At 41.8% G+C, this 20,755-nt stretch overlaps 1 protein-coding gene across 2 annotated transcripts in view; it reads left to right on the plus strand.

Moving 5' to 3' along the window:
* STXBP1 (syntaxin binding protein 1) overlaps positions 1-20,755 on the plus strand; it is an 890,876-nt gene that overhangs the window by 629,357 nt on the left and 240,764 nt on the right. For both annotated transcript variants that reach the window (XM_044058397.1, XM_044058398.1), the window contains exon 9: positions 5,852-5,982. In XM_044058397.1, coding sequence (XP_043914332.1) covers positions 5,852-5,982 — 131 coding nt within the window. The remainder of the gene's footprint in view (positions 1-5,851; positions 5,983-20,755) is intronic.

A 20,755-nucleotide genomic window follows, 5' to 3' on the forward strand; every position in this document is an offset into this window, starting at 1 on the left:
TTTAGCGGTAGCGTCGGAGGATCCGACGGCATGTTATAGTTACACCGCTTACCGAAAACAAGCCTGGCACAGTCTAACCTTTGCTTAATGGTGCGCTTATTAAATCTAGCACAAAAGCGACACCCGACTACGTCGTGCTCAGGCCCTAAGCAAGGAATACAGAAAGAATGATAATCCCTATGAGGTATCTGTTTCCCACAAGAAATGCAATTATTAACTTTTTCTGACATCCGGATAACTGAGGCAAGAAAAGACAAAAATTTCAACGGTACTTAGCCCAACTTGGTCTTCGGTCTGAAACTCGGTAAATGAAAATTTCAGAACGCCGAACGGCACTTGCAAACACTGCTTCTGCTTCGGACCACGCGGCAAGAAAGACTGAGGATATGGCGTCGGTCATGCGCTTAAGTACTACTGCGTACTGATGTCAGCTCTAGGCGACAATGACCGACGCCAGCCTAGCCCTTTGGTATTCGGGCCGACCGAGGACAGCGGACTACCCACAGGTTATGACTGCAGCAATGTGAGACGAAGAACATCTGTCTTGAGTGATCCAGAGGTAACTGAAGTACAGTGAGATATGTTCTGAAGAATAGTTTTCTAACAAGATTATTAGTGTAACTGAAATGGGGTCTATATCACTTTGCCGAAATGGCAGAAGTTCGAACACCATATGTTTGAACTTCTAACCTCGAAGTGCAAAACCATCGAATGCTTAGAACAAAATCGCTGTTTCAAGAAAACACACACACAACACAAGCACACCAAAATAAATAATCCACACATATACACTTCACAAAACCGTACTTCTAACCCTACACTAAACCGTACATACACTGCTATCTATCCACTTACCTTAACCCAAACCCTAAGGTCCATAACTTCGCATCAGACACTCACCTTACCTGCTCCCTAACCCTAAGGTCTGTAACTAGCGCACACTCACCTTACCCGTTCGCTAACCCTAAGGTCCGTAACTATCGCATGCTCACCTTACCCGGTCCGTAACTATCGCACACTCACCTTACCCGCTCTCTAACCCTAAGGTCTGTAACTATCGCACACTCACCTTAACCCGGTCCATTCGCACACTTACCTTAACCCGGTCCCTAACCTTTGCACTACAGTGGAGGATATAGTGAAGCCATAGAAACGGCCCACCAAATTCTTTTCCTGGGAAGAATCTTTATCCAAAGGGACTGGATTTTTAGCCACAGAAGCCCTAACACCCTTAGGGCCTTGAATAATAGTTTCCGGATCAGCTCTAGGAATCTTATACAAATACTTATGTGCTTCTGGGACTCTGTAATACCTGTCTGGCTTAACAGGGGCCGGAGGCAGAGAATCAGGATTAAGGGAAGATTCAGAAAAAACATCCTGAACAACATCTAAGACAGGAGGAATAGCCAAGGGCCTATGTTGTGGCAGAAACAAAAATTCCCTAAGCCTTTTCCGAGAATCTGAAAAATCTTGACCTTCCCACTTGAAATGCTCCCTCATGGTATGTAAAGTTTCAGAAAAAGAAAAATCTTCTGGAGGGGAAGCAGAAGGACAGGAGTCCTCTGCATCCGAATCAGAATAGGAAGGAAAATCCTGAATTTCTTCAGCTGAGGAATCAGAGTAGTCCGAGGAATGATCCATTCCCTCTAAATCTGCCTCCCCCCTAGGCTTCTTCTCTGGGGGGGGCATAGAACCCCGGATCAAAGTAATCAAGTCCTCCGCCATTTTCAACATATGTTTTTTAGGAACAGGGGCTGGAGAGCTAGAAGAATGACCAGGCCCAACAAGACCAGGTTTGGCCTTAGCATGGCCTTTAGCCACTGAAGTAGAAGGCCTAATAACCTTTTGTAAGGATGGGACCACTGAAACCTGAGAAGCACCCTCGGCCTGTCCTAACTCCTGAGAGGCCAACTCCTGTAAAAGTAAAGGTTCCCCCTGGGATTCAGCCGAACCCTCGGCAGGATCCACAGATTCAACCGAGGCTCAAGAACCCGGCGTCCAACGGATGACTCATCCGGTTTAGATCCCAAAGTTTTACCCTTACGCTTTTTAGCGGTAGCGGGCGTCGGAGGATCCGACGGCATGTTATAGTTACACCGCTTACCGAAAACAAGCCTGGCACAGTCTAACCTTTGCTTAATGGTGCGCTTATTAAATCTAGCACAAAAGCGACACCCGACTACGCCGTGCTCAGGCCTAAGCAAGGAATACAGAAAGAATGATAATCCCTATGAGGTATCTGTTTCCCACAAGAAATGCAATTATTAACTTTTTCTGACATCCGGATAACTGAGGCAAGAAAAGACAAAAATTTCCTAACGGGTACTTAGCCAACTTGGTCTTGGTCTGAAACTCGGTAAATGAAAATTTCAGAGCATGACGGCACTTGCAAACACTGCTTCTGCTTGGACCACACGGCAAGAAAGACTGAGGATATGGCGTCGGTCATGCGGCAAGTACTACTGCACTGATGTCAGCTCTAGGCGACAATGACCGGCGCCAGCCTAGCTTTGGTATTCGGGCCGACCGAGGACAGCGGACTACCCACAGGTTATGACTGCAGCAATGTGAGACGAAGAACATCTGTCTTGAGTGATCCAGAGGTAACTGAAGTACAGTGAGATATGTTCTGAAGAATAGTTTTCTAACAAGATTATAAGTGTAACTGAAATGGGGTCTATATCACTTTGCCGAAATGGCAGAAGTTCGAACACCATATGTTTGAACTTCTAACCTCGAAGTGCAAAACCATCGAATGCTTAGAACAAAATCGCTGTTTCAAGAAAACACACACACAACACAAGCACACCAAAATAAATAATCCACACATATACACTTCACAAAACCGTACTTCTAACCCTACACTAAACCGTACATACACTGCTATCTATCCACTTACCTTAACCCAAACCCTAAGGTCCATAACTATCGCACACTCACCTTACCTGCTCCCTAACCCTAAGGTCTGTAACTAGCGCACACTCACCTTACCCGTTCGCTAACCCTAAGGTCCGTAACTATCGCATGCTCACCTTACCCGGTCCGTAACTATCGCACACTCACCTTACCCGCTCACTAACCCTAAGGTCTGTAACTATCGCACACTCACCTTAACCCGGTCCATTCGCACACTTACCTTAACCCGGTCCCTAACCTTTGCACTACAGTGGAGGATATAGTGAAGCCATAGAAACGGCCCACCAAATTCTTTTCCTGGGAAAGAATTTGGCATTCCGCGACTTTTCGATAATCAGTTTTTGAACTTCACAGTTTGAACATATGGTGTTCGAACTGCTGAAGTTTCGACGAACTGATAGGAACCCACTGAAATGCGGTACCTTATGAGCATTCCATATAGGTAACAAAATCACTTAGCTTCTACTTATGTTTCAGGCTTCTGAACCAGGGCATTGATCTTATACAATGCCTTGCTACTGTGTTTTTTATGCTTTGTCATAACAGAGTAATGTGAAAAATAAAACATTTTATATGTCTTTGTATGAGGAAACTGGCCCAAATATTTTGGATATTTAATCAGTCATTCAATTTCATTCCTGGTCCATGTAATTGGACTGAACCTAGGTAGTTCATTTTCAAGGACGACTCGGGCCATAAAGTAGATACAGCAATTCACAAACACACACAATGTAGTTCAATATAGTAATGTTAACATATGCATGGCTTTAGCATAGATGTTTTGAGAGAAATGGATTTAATGTACAAAATAAAGTACTAGTAACTGTTAAAAAGAAGCAAATAAATATTGTTGTTCAGGTGCTTTGAACACTGTAGCATTTTAATAATCAAAACATACATTTATGACATGTGAGCCACCTAGCCATATCACTGCATAGTTAAATGTATTCAATTGTTAAGACTGATTTATTTTATTTTATTTTACATTTGTTAACTGGGCTAGTCCAGCTGGATACATGTCCATTTTCAGTGGAGGCCCGAGGAGAAAAGCTCCGCTACAATACTAAAACTGATACTTGTACCAAATCTGAATTATCATGCACAAATTGTTATTATGTTAATTCTTAGTTATATTCTTGAATCATTTACCTTTTGCTCTCTTATCTGCTTTCTATCATTACTGTTAGCATTCTAATTAGTATTTATACTGTTCTATAAACTGGTATTTCAGTGAAATTATGTGATGGTAGAATCAGCTTATATGTCAGTATTGATGTTAGCATACTGATTGGATTTACATTGATTTAACTATCCTACTTCAGTATATCTTTTTATTTAATTAAACCTTTATAAATTAGCTTTCTTAAACTTAAATGCATCTTGTATTTCTTGGAGTCATTCTGCTCAGGATGTCACTGAAAATGGGCTACATAGGACCATAGATAAGTAATAGGCTACTGGCCCTTGCAGGACATTTTAAGCCTAGCCAATTTCTTTTTTGTTGCTTTTAATTATCCTACCTCATTTGGTGTTAGAATGGCCTTACCAATCCCATGGTCGGTAATTATATGTTACCCCTAGTGAGAATAAATGGGATCATACCATACATAATTTGAGGAGACTTAGAGACAGGATAAAGCATTTAGGAGCTGTGTCTGTCCATTACTAGTACATGGTGCAGTACTGGGATACATTTTCTATTACCCGTACCTAGATCCAAGTTCCTCTAGAATATCGACAGGCATGAGCTTTGAGTTTATGTGGTTTGAGAGTCTGTTCCTGTGTAGTGGTAACGTCTGTGAGATATACCTGTCCATCCAAACTGTCCTTTTGATGTTGCAGGAGAGGTTTATATTCCTAGATTGATTATTTCTGATGCCATTTGGTGTGCCGATGTGCAGTAGATCCATCAGTATTGGGTCAAAGGATATCTTGAATACTAGATCCATGTCACCTCCTAGCAGTCTGTATGATACTGAGTATAATAATAGGGCTTTGAGTCAGTTCATGTAGGACAGTTGTTTGGGCCTTGTATTATTTCAGTAAGGTATCTTTGTGGGCATTCAAGTTGTTGCATGTGTGTGGACATATATATTCCAAAGAGAGTATTATACTCAGTGACCGGCCTAAAGAGGGCTGGATAAAGGAGGACAATAACATCACTTTGTTTATAAGCTGCACAATATAAAAGGACGTTTATGACAGTGGACACATTGGTCAAAAGTTACATCATTCTTCTCATAAGTTCTCAAATCCCAAACAAATGGGACAACTCTTAGCGGTATATTATCAATGTTGTAGCTCTTTGGAGTAGAAAGCTTCCCAAAGAATACAATAACATATTTCTTGGCATTTAGTTTCAGTCCATGATTTTTTGGCACTAATTACTTATTTGGGTCAAATCTTCCTGCAGGATGGCTAAATCATTTGTGGATTCAATGACTGCTCCTTTCTTGCAGTCATCTGCAGACTTAGTCAGCCAGAGCTTGGTACTGGCTTTTCCTTCACAGAAGCAGATGCCAAACTGGAGAGGTCCCAGCACTGAACCCTGGGGACTCCACTGGTGACTGTTTCTTTGTGGAAGAAACTTCCCCTGTGTTGATCTCCTGTATCATATCTATGAGCCAGTTGACAATCCGAACTAAAAATCCCTTGTAAACAAATGTAAATTAAAAAAATAAACAAACTAATAAATACATATTTTGTAATTCTGATATTCTTTAAGACACTGATGCAAAGTAACTTTACAAACAATGTAATTAACAAAAAACTGTCTTTGTTAGAAATGGTCCAAGTTACACTGTCTGGATCTGTAATGTTCAAATTCTCTACACACATTCAGTTGCATATTTGCATTGTGTTTCTTGTTATTGCTAGCATAAGTGTATGTTTTTTTCTAGGCAGAAAATAATTTTTATTTTTTGTCTGTTTTTAGGGTCCAGACAAAGCCCGATCTCAGTTGTTGATTTTGGACCGTGCCTTTGATCCAACTTCACCAGTACTTCATGAACTTACCTTCCAGGCTATGGCATATGACTTATTGCCTGTTGAGAATGACGTGTACAAGTAAGCGTGCAGTAAAGGTTGTCCTTGTTTTGAATTAAGCAGTGTGAAAAGATAACAGTAGAATGTAACTGGTATGGAGCAAATCATTGTACCCTAGAATTAAATGTAGTGCGAAATGAAAGACCGTGGATTTTTCACAGTCTGTTTCCATAAATGCATGATTATCAAACCATATGTGTTAAACAGCATTAACACTGAGGAAGCATTCTTGATATTATAACTTGTTTTTATGCATGGTAAGGCTTTTTGCATATTTATTTGAAGAGAAAGAAATGTGAGACCATGTTTTTGTTAGTTATTTTGAATTACTGGTACAGTTTGGTTATACAGTTTCTGCATAACCATAATTTTTTTTTGCATTTGTGTCATTTGTTTTTCTCAGTAGCTGAACTTCCTATGAAGTCAGTGTAGTTAACCAATGAGGGAATGGAGGGTGCAGGGGGGGATTTTGTAATTAAAAATGACTTTTTTGTTGTGATACTTACTGTCAGTATAACAGGTTAATTACTATTGTAGTCACTAGTTGTAGATTCACTGACTTGTCATATATCCTTATGAACCAATACACTGATGCTAAGGTGGAAATAATGGTTTCTTGGCAGTAGTTCAAATATTTTTTAGACATGCATGCATGTGGGAGACAAAGTTTTAGCAACAGAGTCTCCCCAAAGTATAAAAATCAACAGCTTATATACCTTTTAATGTGCTGCATCAGCAGATTGTTAGAACAAAAAAATCTAATACTGACTAATCAAATTTGGACAAGTTTCAAAGCTTATACTTTGACTACAATAATATTCTTGTTGCTAGGCGAGGCAGATTTGCACATATAAGGTTAATATTGCCTGAGACAAGACCCTTTCTTAAAGGGACAAAAGCATAGACAGCTTCTTAACTCCAGCACCTTTTACATGTCTTTACACATGCCTTTAGACACGTACTCAGACCCTCTTACAAAACATATTATCTGAAGTAGTTTACTTCATTTGATATTCAATCTGTGGGGTATCGGATCCGAGCCAGCAACTTCAATAGCATCTGCTCCGAGCTCCAAGCTCCTCCCCTTACCCATGATGCACCACCACTACCTTCCATCCCCCAGACCTCGTTTGCTGTGGCTAGCCTAAGCATCGTGATTCTTGAGCTCCAAGTTCTGAGTAGGGTTTATTTTTTTGAGTAGTGTTTTTGAGTGTATGTATTTGCTGGTGTAGGTTTCCTCTCTTCCTCCCCTTGCTGGTGCATCGACTTTAAGGGCTTTTTCTTAGTTTTTAGGCAGTTTATAGGTTGTCTTCCCCTCCCCCCAGCCTTCTGTGTGCTTATCTGAGTGTGTGGTGAGGGACGTGTGTTTAAAAATTGTTAAAAACTTGTTTGAGGAGATCTGCCATATCCCACAACAAGAACAAACTTTAAACAAGTTTTAAAGAGATGCACTGAGTGTGGCCACAAATTTTCATCTGCTGATGGCCACACTGTTTGCGTGCTGTGTTTGGATGCAGCCCATTTAACCACAGACTGTTCTATTTGCACGGGTTTTAACCCGCGTGCCCTTAAGGATCGGCGGGCCAAATTAGTTATGAAGGGCCTGCTCCCTTCTACGGAGGCGGCCACCTCCTCTTCTGCTTCAGTCACAGCTGTTGCTGTGGCCGCCTCTCCTTCTACTCTTGTCCTTCCTTCTCCTCCCTTCCTGGTTGGGACTCATCCTCCTACCTCTAAGCCTGTGGAAGTGAAGCACAGAAAAGGCAGAGAGAAGGCAGAGAGAAGGAGAGAGAGCACTGACCAGAAAAGAGAAAGAGGTCCTCGGATCTTCGGCTCCATCAGGACCTCCTACTAAGAGTCAATCTAGGCACCGTGACTCCCCTCAGATCCAATCTCCTAGATTTTCTCTGGAGCCAGAGGAGCCCCGACCAACTTCTAGAGCGTCGGTTCCTCGTCCCGCCAGGTCGGATTCCTTGGCTTCCTCACAGTCCACCCACAGCCTCTCTGAAGTCGACATGGATAAAATGATGTGGAGATTTATTCACACACAAATTCAGATGGGAGTCTTGCCAGCCCCCTCTCCCTCTGCAGGGGGGAGCTCGCTTCCCTTATTTACACCAATATCTCCTTCTCCGATCTGACCCCCGGTGTCAGAGTACATGGATCCAAGGATGGCCCTAGTCAAGGGGTCAGTGCCGACAGTACCTCTCTCTTCGACGCTGGCAGCTGCCTGGTGCATGCTAGATCCGACCAGTTCGGATCCAAGTGGCTCTCTGAGATGGAGCCTGGGTGTTAGATCATGGAAATCTTGTTCCAGTGGGGAGGTTGCTTCACCCCAAAACCTTCCTCAGATGAATCCGTGTTCCTGGAGGCTTTCGGCATGGGCCCGTCTACTTCCTGGGTGTCCCCTCCTGCGGATCCCTTCGTGGAATTGGTCACCTTGTGGGCTTGGAAGGAGCCATACACTGTAGAACCAATCCCTAAATGCCCGCACAAAATAAAATATTGAGCCCCCTACAGACAGACCGGCATGGAATAAAGGGTCCCCTGTAGACGCTATAGTGGTAGTAGCTGCCACCAAAAAGGAACTAGCCCAGGAGAGTTCCTCAGTCCATCCCCCTGACAATGAGTCTAGGATTATGGACCACCTAGGGAAGCGGGTTTATGCGTCAGTGACCTTTTCTATCAGGGCACTGAACTATCTGGCCCACATTCCTAGACTACAGCATGACCTGGTTAAGGAACTGGCTGAGTCTCCCCCAAAGTCCATGTCACAGGAGAACAGTGCTACGTTGTCCGCGAGGATGGCTACCTTGACAGCGGTTTCAAACATGTCCATGCGACTCCTCCCACACATTACTGAAGGAGTGGCTAGGGCGGCTGGGTCCGGCAGGTCCATGAGGCGTAACGCCTGGTTCAGATTATGTCAGTTCACGGAACCCTTCAGGGTGTCCTTTGCTAACGCCCCTTATGCCGGTTCTTCCCTTTTTGGTAAGACCGTCCGAGACACATTGGTCCAGAGTGAGAAAGATAGGAAGACATTGTCTGCAGTTGGAATCTGCTTCTTGAACCCTCAAAGATCTTTTTTCCTGGAATCAGCGAGGACAAAAGAAGATGTGGTTCTGGAGGTCTCAGTATTCCCAGGACACTCAGGGCTCTTCTTCCCCTAGAGGCAGAGGGGGACAGGATAGAAGCCGGCCCAGAGTCAGAGGGGGTCTGTCGAATTATGGGTCTCGAGAACCTTTCTCGGACAGGCCTGCGCAGCAACCCTGAGGGGTTGCCCGACTGCTGTGCTCTGGAGGCAGTCGGGGGTCACCTATCATTGCACCTGGCGGCATGGGGTCTGTGTCATCAGACCATTGGGTGCTTCAGATAATTTCCAGAGGCTATTCAATCCCATTTGCGGTTCCTCCTACACCTTACAAACACCTCCCGGATGTACCACCCACGCAAAGGTAGACAGCAGCGCTAGAAGTTAATATCAATCATACTATCAATTTAGCTGTTTTCTTCCAAATTTTACAAACAAAATGGAGTACCAGTTGCAATTGTTGGATGTTCATAGACAGTTACAGTTCTGTTTACACAGGACCAAAACCTTTCATAAATCTGACCAGTTGTTTGTGTCCTTTGTTAAACCTTTTTTGGGTAAACCTATCTCTAAGGTTACCATTGCTAGGCTGATCTCCCTATGTATCCTTCAGATCTACAAGGACAAAGATTTGTCTCCTCCAGGTCAGGTTACAGCTCACTCGACTAGGTCCATGGCTACTTTGGTGGCCTTTTGGTCGAGAGTATCATTAGGCAACATTTGTTCTGCGACTACTTGAACCTCATCTCATACCTTTATTTCTCACTATAAATTGGATTTGATTTATTGAAGGAGAGCATCCTTTGGCTCCGCGGTGCTCCATAATATACTTCTATGAGGCCCACCCAGGTATTTTAGTAGCTGGGGACTCTGTCCCACAGGTTGAAGATCAAATGAAGTAAACTACTTCAGATAAAGAAGTTATGTACTCACCATAATGTTCTATCTCAGTAGTTCTCCTTCATTTGTCTTCAACTGTCCCTCCCTCCTTCCCCTTGACCTTACCATATGGACAGCATTATAGCTGGTTGTAGGTGTGTAAGGTGTTTTGTGAGGTTGGGTTCTTCAGTGTAAGGTACAACAAAGTCGATCTGGGGGAGTGGAAGGTAGTGATGGTGTATTATGGGTAATGAGAGGAGCTTGGAGCTCGGAGTAGATGCTAGTGAAGTTGCTGGCTCGGATCCGATACGGATCTGGTACCCCACAGGTTGAGTAGATGTTAGTGAAGTTGCCAGCTCGGATCCGATACGAATCCGGTACCCCACAGGTTGACAAATGAAGTAGAACTACTCAGATGGAACATTATGGTGAGTACATAACTTTTTTTTTCTGTACATTCTACCATTACAATGACCATTCTATTTCTACTTGACAATGAACAAAGGTGATGGGTTTGCCACATATCACTCTAGGTTGATTAGAGACAAGGAAATTTTTTTTTTTTTTAATCATCTCTGACTCTCTCTTCTCTCACTCTCTCTCTCACATAACCCCACTACCCTCCAACAGTTTATTTCATATGCTGCAGCTTGAATTAACCATATAGGTTACTAGATAGCTGTGTTGCCATATGTTGTTTTCAGTCTGATTTTTCTTTAAGTGCTGTGCAGAATGAGCTTTGCACAGCACATTTTCAAGGCCCCTACATGTCACAAGCAGAGCAACACTTAAATATTAAGCATTCATCTGGGTATTCCAGCTTTAACAGATTGCAGTGTGCTTGTTACATTGAAAAATGAATATACAAAAGAATTACTGAACTGATGTCCTTTCCCCCACCAGTACTTGTAGTAGTAAAGTTTAATTCTAAAAACCTTTAAATATAAAGAGGATAAACTGCCACACACTGTGGTAAGGGCCCACGTTGTGCCACAACCTTCATGAAAATTGTCATTAGTAAAGGTGTTAATGTTTGGTTGTTTAGATTTGATAAGAATGCAGTTTGGACACTTGTAGTTGCACAGACCTGCTAAATTCAACACCTTCGAACATATTCAACATTGTCAGTATTGCAAATTAACATTTTGGATTAACCATTAATAGCAGAGAAGCCTAGCCATACAGAAAAACACTTTGTAGGCGCTGCTTCATCCTTCTGAATGAGACCGTTTTCTCCTCTTCTAACACCTGTGCAATTTTCTTTTTCACTGAAAAGTTCTTTCACTGTCAGTTCAGTCAGGATTTGTGAGATCAATTTATAATACATAGCCTGAATGATAAAACAGGTATAGGATCATAGGTTCATAGGTGTGTACTAGGCTAATGGCCCTGGAGCCTTTACAAGCCTAGCCCATAGGATTATCCTAGCATTGTACCACCCAACCTTAGTTCCCAGTGCCTCTGTCGAGTATAGCCACTGGAGTAATCCCAGGGGTGAATTTACTATTTCCCATCCACTCATCAAGATTTCTCTTGAAGAGGGCCAGCAAGGTGCTCTGTTTGACATGTATAGGAAGTCTATTCCATAGCATGGGCAGTCTCTGGGTTATGAACCTGTCCCTCCAGCACATTTCTGTTGATTGTGGTAATGAGGTTGAGGTCTCTGGAGCGTGTGGTGCGGAAGGATTGGGATTTCTTTAGATGTAGCATTTCTAACAGAGGTGGGTCAGACATTGCTTTGTAGGTCAAGCAGAGATCGCCTCTAAGTAGGCATTATGAGACAGAGAATAGTTGGAGTTTTTTGAGTCTGTCCATATAGGACAAGTGTTTAAGGCCTAGGATCCTCTTTGTGAGGTACTTTTGCGGCCTCTCCAGTTGTTGCAGGTGTTTAGTGAGGTACATGACAAATGGGGCATTGTACTCAATGACTGGCCTAATGAGGGAAGAGTAGAGGGAGACAATGACCTCTTTCTTCCTGGATGCAAAACCCTTAGTAATGAGATGTGCCACATAGAAGGACTTTCTGACCACAGTGACAATGTGGTGGTCAAAAGAGAGGTTGCTGTCAACCTGTGCTCCCAGATCTCTTATAACGCCTTCTGTGTTCAATAGACTACCATCGATGTAGTAATTCACAGGAACCGGGTTTTTCCCAAAGGGGATGATGACACATTTTTTGGCATTGAGCTTAAGGCCATGGTTCTGCCAGCAGTCTCAGTGAGGCCTTTCTGTAGGATGTCAGCATCACTTGGGGAGTTAATAATAGTGCCCAACTTGCAATCGTCTGCGATCTTTGTCAGCCAGAGTCCCTTCGTGTTAGCCTGGACTTCAGAGAAGTAGATACCAAACAGGAAAGGACCCAGGACCGTACCCTGTGTGATACCACTCGTGACTGGTCAACAGTCTGACTTGGAGTCAGCTACTTTCACACTGTGGGTTCTCTCTGTGAGCCAGTTTGCAACCCACCTAGTGATATAGGGGTTGATGCCTAGCTTAGTGAGTTTTTCTGTGATTCCTGAGTGGGGAATGGTATCACAGGCCTTGGCCTAAATCACTTGAAAAACGTCTTAACATGGCTTTCTTTATCATATACTGTGACTTTTTCTTAAATTTTGATATCCATTGATAGATTTACTTGGATATGTAAATAGTTACTGCATTGTTTGTCAAAATATAGTGTCAGAATTATTCCAAATTTGTGGAGGATGTGCAGACAAAAAGATGAAAATTGCTGAAGTTGTGGAAAAGTTGCTGGCACAATATACCAGTGACCCTCATCTTCAGCCATCCAGACAGTTACCATTTAATCTGATCCTGTAAGCAAATCATTTAGCCATATCATTTAAGTAAGTAATTCGGTCACTTAATCTGATTTGCTGTTTATTTATTTAGTGAAGTCATCTCACAATTAAATATTTGTCATTGAATCATACCGTTCAGGTCACTAATTTAGTTAGTGTGCACATATAGACCAGGTGTTGGATGTGTGGCACTGCTGTGTGCCTTAATGGGGACTGCTGTTCCCCATAGTCATTGAATCATACCGTTCAGGTCACTAATTTAGTGTGCACATATAGAGCAGGTGTTGGATGTGTGGCACTGCTGTGTGCCTTAATGGGGACTGCTGTTCCCCATAGTCATTGAATCATACCGTTCAGGTCACTAATTTAGTTAGTGTGCACATATAGACCAGGTGTTGGATGTGTGGCACTGCTGTGTGCCTTAATGGGGACTGCTGTTCCCCATAGTCATTGAATCATACCGTTCAGGTCACTAATTTAGTGTGCACATATAGAGCAGGTGTTGGATGTGTGGCACTGCTGTGTGCCTTAATGGGGACTGCTGTTCCCCATAGCTATGCTGTTGAGTTACTGCTGCACCGTGTACAGTTCTAGCAATCATCACCCACATGCTTCTGCTCGACTACTGTAGTTGCAGAAAAGGCCATTACTCTAAAAGCTGGAAAGACACCTGGTGGTCTCCTGCTTCTTCGTTTGTTTTCCATTCCTCACTGGTACTTAATAATTTTATTTATTTATTTTTTACAAGAAGGCAAATTCCACATAAAATGCTAATATTCTCCAAATAGCACTCAGTGAGATTTGTAGATTCCTCTCTTATCTGGGACCCACTGAAGATTATAGTCTGCCTCTGTAAAAATCCTACTGACTTCTTATAAGTTAGAACTGTTATACTGATGACCTCTGTGAAGTTTAAACTTTCTCATCAGGAATGCATTCCCGTCACAGTCCTTAGAATGAAAATTCCATCTTTTCACTTCTCTTTGAAATCTCAGAATCAATGTACCCTTTGGGCTGGTGTAGGAGAAAAGGCTTGTAATAAGGTCTTGATACAACTCAGAATCATTCACCACTATGCAGTATGTAGTAATATCTCTTTAAGAGATTGTTGCTCTGGGTAATGTGAAGAACATGCCATGTAGTCTCTTCTTCATTGCTTGGCAGTCACCACCTAAGTAATGCATGCTAACCTTAACCATACCCCTGACCCTAACTTTACCATACACCTTAACTTAAAATAATAGACAAAAAAAAAATCGACAACTAGCAGTGAGACAAACTCTTGGAGCATACTAATAAAACAATATAATGTTATATATATATATATATATATATATATATATATATATATATATATATAAGGAGACTTGATGTCTTATTTATGGTAAGTTGCTGTAAAACTGGAATTGGGAAATCATTGTGCGATCTCAGCAATAGTATATTTAATTAGCATGGATTGTGTGTGTGTGGGGGGGGGTGCAGGTGGGCAAAAATATTGTTTTTTTATTTGCATGCTCTGCAATTTTGTCTCACAGTATGAAAATAAAGCTATTAGGGGTTTTTTTTGTCTATTATTTTAATTCAGCATTTTACTTACTGCCCTTTTCTGCTTAGATCTTTTTATGTAGATCCATATGTGTGTGTGTGTGTGTGTGTGTGTGTGTGTGTGTGTGTGTGTGTGTGTGTGTGTGTGTGTGTGTGTGTGTGTGTGTGTGTGTGTGTCTGTGTCTGTGTGAGTATGTATATAAATATATGTATACATTTGCAAAACTAGCCCATTCCCTGCTGTTCTGTGATCCCGGAGTTGGCATGTACAGGTAATAGGCAGGTGGGGCTATATGTCCCTTCCCTGCTGTTCTGTGATGTACAGGTAATAGGGGGGTTTGGGATATATATATATATATATATATATATATATATATATATATATATATATATATATATATATATATGTATGTATATATATATATATATATATATATATATATATATATATATATATATATACCTTCTCTGCTGTTCTGTGATCCCATAGTTGGCATGTACAAGTAATAGAGGGGTTGTTTTGTCTTTTACTTTATCTGGTTTGAGGGGGTATGAATAGAGGGGTGATTTAATTAAATTGGGGTACTTTTTTATTAGTTTTTTTAGGGGCTGGAAATTTGTGTTTTTTAGTTTGCATTTGCTATAGAAGTATGGTGGGTTTAGGAATTAGACTAGGTGGAGACTGTATTTTCTTCGCAGGGGTAACACTGTTTGGCTCTGGTGTTAGGTGTCATTATTAGGATAGTTTTAATATTTCATTATATGCATTTTTCAGGCTCCTAGACTTGGATTGTGAAATTGACTGGCAGCACTGTCATTTTAAAAATTTTATTTTCAGAAATATTTTCTTTAATTCTGTTTTTCTTTCATTTTTTTAATAATTGGGGGGGGGGGGGGTACTTTCTTTGTTGTACAAGATTTGATTCAGGATTTATTGATTTTGGGATCATTCCGCCCTTGCAGAGATGAGTTATTCCATGTTTTTTTTGCTTTTTAATACATGTCTTTTTTTCCTTAATGGGTATTCATATATATTTGCATTTTTTACGTTATAATATGTAGACCCGCGGTGGTGGTGCTGCGGTAGCGTTGTCGCCTCACAGTAAGACGCTGTCCAGTTTGATTCTCAGCTAGAGCGTCTTCTGCGTGGAGCCATGCGTGAATGGGCGTACCTTCGTTGAAGGTTGTGCATCAGGGCTGGTAACTCGGCATGTAAAAATCAACTACCAATCATTAGCGGACCGGAGTTCTGCTGTGGCGACCCCTAACCGGGAAAAGCCGAAAGACACAACAACAACAACAACAACAACGTTATAATATGTAGGTAGTTGGGGTTTGTTTTCTACATTTTTTTTCTAGAGGTAGGTTGTAGGTGTAGCTTTCTCATATGTGTTTTTCTTGCATTTCAAACTGTGTTTTATACTGTGTCCTATTTTGGTGTTAATGTAGCGTGTGCTGATTTTTTGTAACTTTGAAATTAATGCTTGTGGTTATTTATATTGCATTTCTTTTATCACCCATTTTTCTGATGTTGTACAACTTTACTTGGCACAATGGTTAAGGTCTTCACCCTCTCCATGCCCAAGGTTCAGTGTTCGATCCTGACCTCTGGCCAATGCCTTTTTTGAGTTGGCGTGTTTCCCCTGTATTTCTGTGGGGTTCCTTCCATCTCTGAAAAACATGCTGAATGGTTCCATTTCAAACTCAGCAAAGAACGGAGCTGTGAGCAGCAGCACAGACTCTACATGGCCCCCTATAGGGTGAAGAGTTGTACAGACCAACCATTTTGGGAATATACTGTGGTGCACAGTATTCCCAAGATAGGAGAACACAGATCACAGACTGTAAACTGTGACAGGGCGTGCCACTCGAAGGTGTAAAATATGGCTCTAGGTGATTTGGTTGTGTTGACTAATGTCGACAAATGGGCATAGGTATTTGCCAGTGATAAGTGAGTTGAGGACCCAGCCTACACCAGGGACCCATGCTAATGGTGGGAGGGGTGTATCTGTCCCTAATGACCAATGTGTGCCTGCCATAAAACCCAGGAGCCCTGGGTCAATAAGCTACTGGCTGGCTGGCATCCATTAACCCATCTTGGATTACCTGGAATAGCTATATTGAGTGAAAGCTGGACATAAAACCAAACAACCTGCCAAACATGAAATATTAATTGTTACACTCAGTTTAAGTTCACTAACAGGGTGGAGCTTGGAAGTAGATGACATGATCGTAAATAGGAGGTTGGACATCCTATGTATCCATGAAACAAGATAGAAGGGCAGTGCAGCAAAGCCACTTGGCTTGGGGTCCAGAGTCAACTACTCAGGTGGAGGACAAGCTAGAAATGATGTGGGGATTGTGATGAGGGAGAGGCTTAAGAATACATTGAGGGATGTCATTAGAATTACCAACAGACTCGTGGCAATCAGACTCCAGCATAATGATAGGGCGGTATTCATAGTCTCAGCCTATGCCCCACAGCAGGGCTGGGATAGTTAGGGAAAGAGTGCATCCAGACAGCAGTTACAGCACCTACTAGATAAAGCAGGACAACATGAATTGGTGTTGATAATGGGCGACTTGAATACATACATCAGGATAGACAAGACAGGATATGAGGACTAATTGGCTGTGGTGTAACAGAAGTAACAGGAATATAGAAGGGAAGCCATTCTAGACTTCTGTTTGGCAAATGGCCTGATAGTAGCCAACACATGGTTCAGAAAGAGACACCATCACAAGATCACATACAAGAGTGGCCAACATGCAACTGAGGTAGACTTCATCCTAATAAGGAAAGGGCATTGTGGTAGAATCTGGGATTGTAAAGTCATCCCCAATGAAACAGGTGGCCCACAGCATAAATCACTGGTTGCCACAATCAGCTGCAAGCAGTGGTCAGGGAAGGCTCTAAAGTCAACAGAGAGCAGGCTGGAAGACTTGGAAGGTGAACGGAAGGAAAGCACAAAGTTGAAGGAATTACTCAGGGCTCCAGCACCTCAAGAAGCAAAAGAGACCGGTGGAGTTGAAGAATTTCAGCACCTTAAAACAATATGTGTGAAGACTACAAAACAGAGATGCAGCCAAGCCAGATATGGAAATAGGGTGCATGAGGAAAGCTGGTGGTGGAATGCAGTCCAGGAAGTCAGCAAAAGAAAGAAGGTTTGCAGGAAAAAGTGGGAGGTAAAAAAGATGGACCAGGGTAGGAAGGAGTACTTGTTGGCTTAGCATGAAGTTGCAATAACAAAGAACAAGGCATCTGAGGCACTGTACCAGCTTCTGAAAAATTAGTCAGTAGATGGCACAAAGAATCTATATCAGGTTGCAAAGCAAAGACAGAAAGATAAAGAAGACAAGACAAACACCTTTCATAAGGCATGCCAGCAACAGCCTGCTCACCAGTCCACAGGACATCAAGGACAGATGGAAGGAGTGCTTCCATCAGCTTCTGAATGAGGAAAACCCCACAGAAGCTGTACTGCCTCAGACACAGTGTACGATAAAAGAAGAGGAGGACACCTCCATACAAGAAGCAAGAATAGCACTAAGGAAAACAAAGTCAGGGAAAGCAGCAGGCTCAGATGAGGTCCCAGCAAATATGATAAAGATGTTGGGTGAGATGGGGAGAAATGGCTCCTGAGGATACTCATAACAGTGTGGAGAGAAAGGCTTATCCCAGATGACTGGAGAATAAGCATATTAGTGCCATTGTTCAAGAACAAAGGGGGCATCCACAATTGTGGACAGTACAGAGATATCAAACTCCTGTCACGTTGTATGAAAGTTCTAGTGACTGATAAACGAATATGTAGAGTAGTAGAAAGTAAGATGGGAGATTAGCAGTTTGAATTAAGATCAGGATGCAGCACAACTGACCTAATATTTGCAGTGAGACGGATAGTTTATAAGAAGCTAGAGATGAGGAGAGAGTCGAACTGAGCATTCTTTATCTTGAGGTAGCATATGACAAGGTCCCAAGCAAGCTGATTTGGGCAGTCGTGCGATGGTTTGAGGTACCAGAATCATTGGTAGAATTAATCCCAGCTATATACAAGGGCCCAGTATCCAAGTATGAATAGTGTTCAGTCTCACAGGGGGATTCCCAGTGGGAGTGGGTATGTATCAGGTTTCAGATCTGAGCCCATTGCTATTCATACTGGTGCTGGACTATTTAGCAAACAGGTCAGAGGGGACAGATCAACAAAGTTGCTGTATGCAGACAATGTGGCATCGTAGGCAGACACTGAGCAAGAACTTCAGTAAGGGATCGGGCAATAGAATGCAAAACTGACGGCTCATGGGATGAAACTCAGTACAGATAAGACAGTTGTAATGGCAGCAAATGGGAGAAATAAAAGAAAAGCTGAGAACTGAGATAGAGAAGAAAATAATGAAACAGGTTAACAGTTTCAAGTATCTGGGAGGGGGGTTAAGGAGAATGGCAGTCTGAATGAGGAGGTCAAAGCTAGAAACAGAGGGGCTGCAACCAACTGGCACAGAGTGTAAAAATAGTGTATGATGGAAGAATGGCAAAGAAGCTGAAAAGTGAGGTGTACAAAACAGTGGTGTGACTGTATAGTGCAGAAACCTAGGCAGAAAAGGCAGAGCAGCTGAGGAAGCTAGAGATGCTGGAGATGAAATGCCTGAGATGGGTGGTAGGATGCACACTGTTGGACAGATGAAGAAATGAGGGCATAAAAGCAGAAGCCAAAGTATCTTCAATTACAGAAAAGGTCAAACAGAACAGATTATGGTGGTTCAGACACCTGCAGAAAAACAGAAGACAATCTGGTGAAGAAGATTTGGGGCAGACAGGAAGAAGGTAAGAGGAAATGAGGGTGTCCAGCAAAGAGGTGGATGGATTGTGTGAGAAAAGACCTGCGACACTCAAGCATGAATGTGTAAGAAGGCAGGAGACTGGTATTGAATAAAGAGAGAGAGAGAGATGGTGACAGTTGAGACGACAGCCTGACCCATGTATAAAATGTGAAAAAGGAGGTTGATGATGATGATGATGATGACAGCGCTACTGTCTAGCACATTTATTAAAGAGATGGCTAGACGGTGACAAACTGTTGATGATATGGGTAGAATGATAGTAAACAACAGACATCGACTAAGTGATGATAACGTTTGATACTGTAGATTATATAAGCATTTTCGATGCACTGATTTATCAGTATCCTTTGTTAGGATAAATGATTATCATACTCCTTTATTAGTTCATTTATCTACTATCAAGCTAAACCAATCTACTTTTATACATATTTACAGATATCCACTTTATATGTATGCCTGTATGTGTACTTGTGTATATTTTATTTTATATGTCTTTGTCTGTATGATATATTATATACATACATACATATATATATATATATATATATATATATATATGTATATATATATATATATATATATGTGTGTGTGTGTGTGCATATATATATATATATATATATATATATATATATATATATATATATATATATATGGAGAGAGAGAGCGATAATATGTATTTATGTCAGATTATCGAGTTTTCAGAAACTTGAACTTCAAATGGTCAGGACCATATGTTCGACATTCTGAAAACTTGAATGAAACAAAACACGCAAAATCTACATTTTTGCAGGGGCAAGTCCCCCTGCACCCCCACACCCCTGTAAATTATGTATGCCAACTCCAGTATCTTATTGTTGTGTCTTTCGGCTTTTCCTGGTTAGGGGTCGCCACAGCGGAACTCAGGTCCGCTAATGATTGGCAGTATATTTTTATGTGCCGAGTTGCCAGCCCTGATGCACAACTTTCAACGAAGGTACACCCATTCATGCATGCATGTCTCCAGACAGAAGACGCTGTAGCTGAGAATCGAACGGGACAACGTCTTGCTGTGAGGCGACAATGCTACCGCAACACCACCACCGCAGTTCAACTCCAATATCTTATTACAGTAGGGAAAAGATGCCCAATGCTGAGAGTAAGAACACTTTAATTCCAAAAAACAAATAAAAACAGGTAAGCACTTTCACGATTGCTCGCTTCTTCAGACCTTAACAAACAGTATGAAAAAACAGGCCTTTAAATACAAAATGCTTCCAGTTAATTAAAAACAATTAAAATTGTTGGGTGTTAACACTTATCAGTGAACTAAGCCTCTCTTCTTTAGGAGAGGCTTTAAAGCAACAGCACTATTCAAACCAGGTGGCACATATGCTTTAAAGTTGACAATACATTTTAACTCAGCAAATTCAGTCTCGTTACTCAAATCCCCTTCCCTTAAACTTTCTTTTAATTTCTGTAGTACCAAGAACTTAAAGTTGTGACTCATCCCAGCTTCAGATACATGTTTCGCTAATGCATTTGTTAGTTTATTATTTCGTATATCACTCTGATGCTGCAGAATCCTGTCATTAAGCATACGATTTGTCTTCCCTATGTAATATGAATCACATACTTTACACTTAGCCATATAGACCAAATT

Source organism: Protopterus annectens, chromosome 16.part0, assembly GCF_019279795.1.
Source record: "Protopterus annectens isolate FY-2018-M chromosome 16.part0, PAN1.0, whole genome shotgun sequence".
NCBI classification, from domain to species: Eukaryota; Metazoa; Chordata; order Ceratodontiformes; family Protopteridae; genus Protopterus; species Protopterus annectens.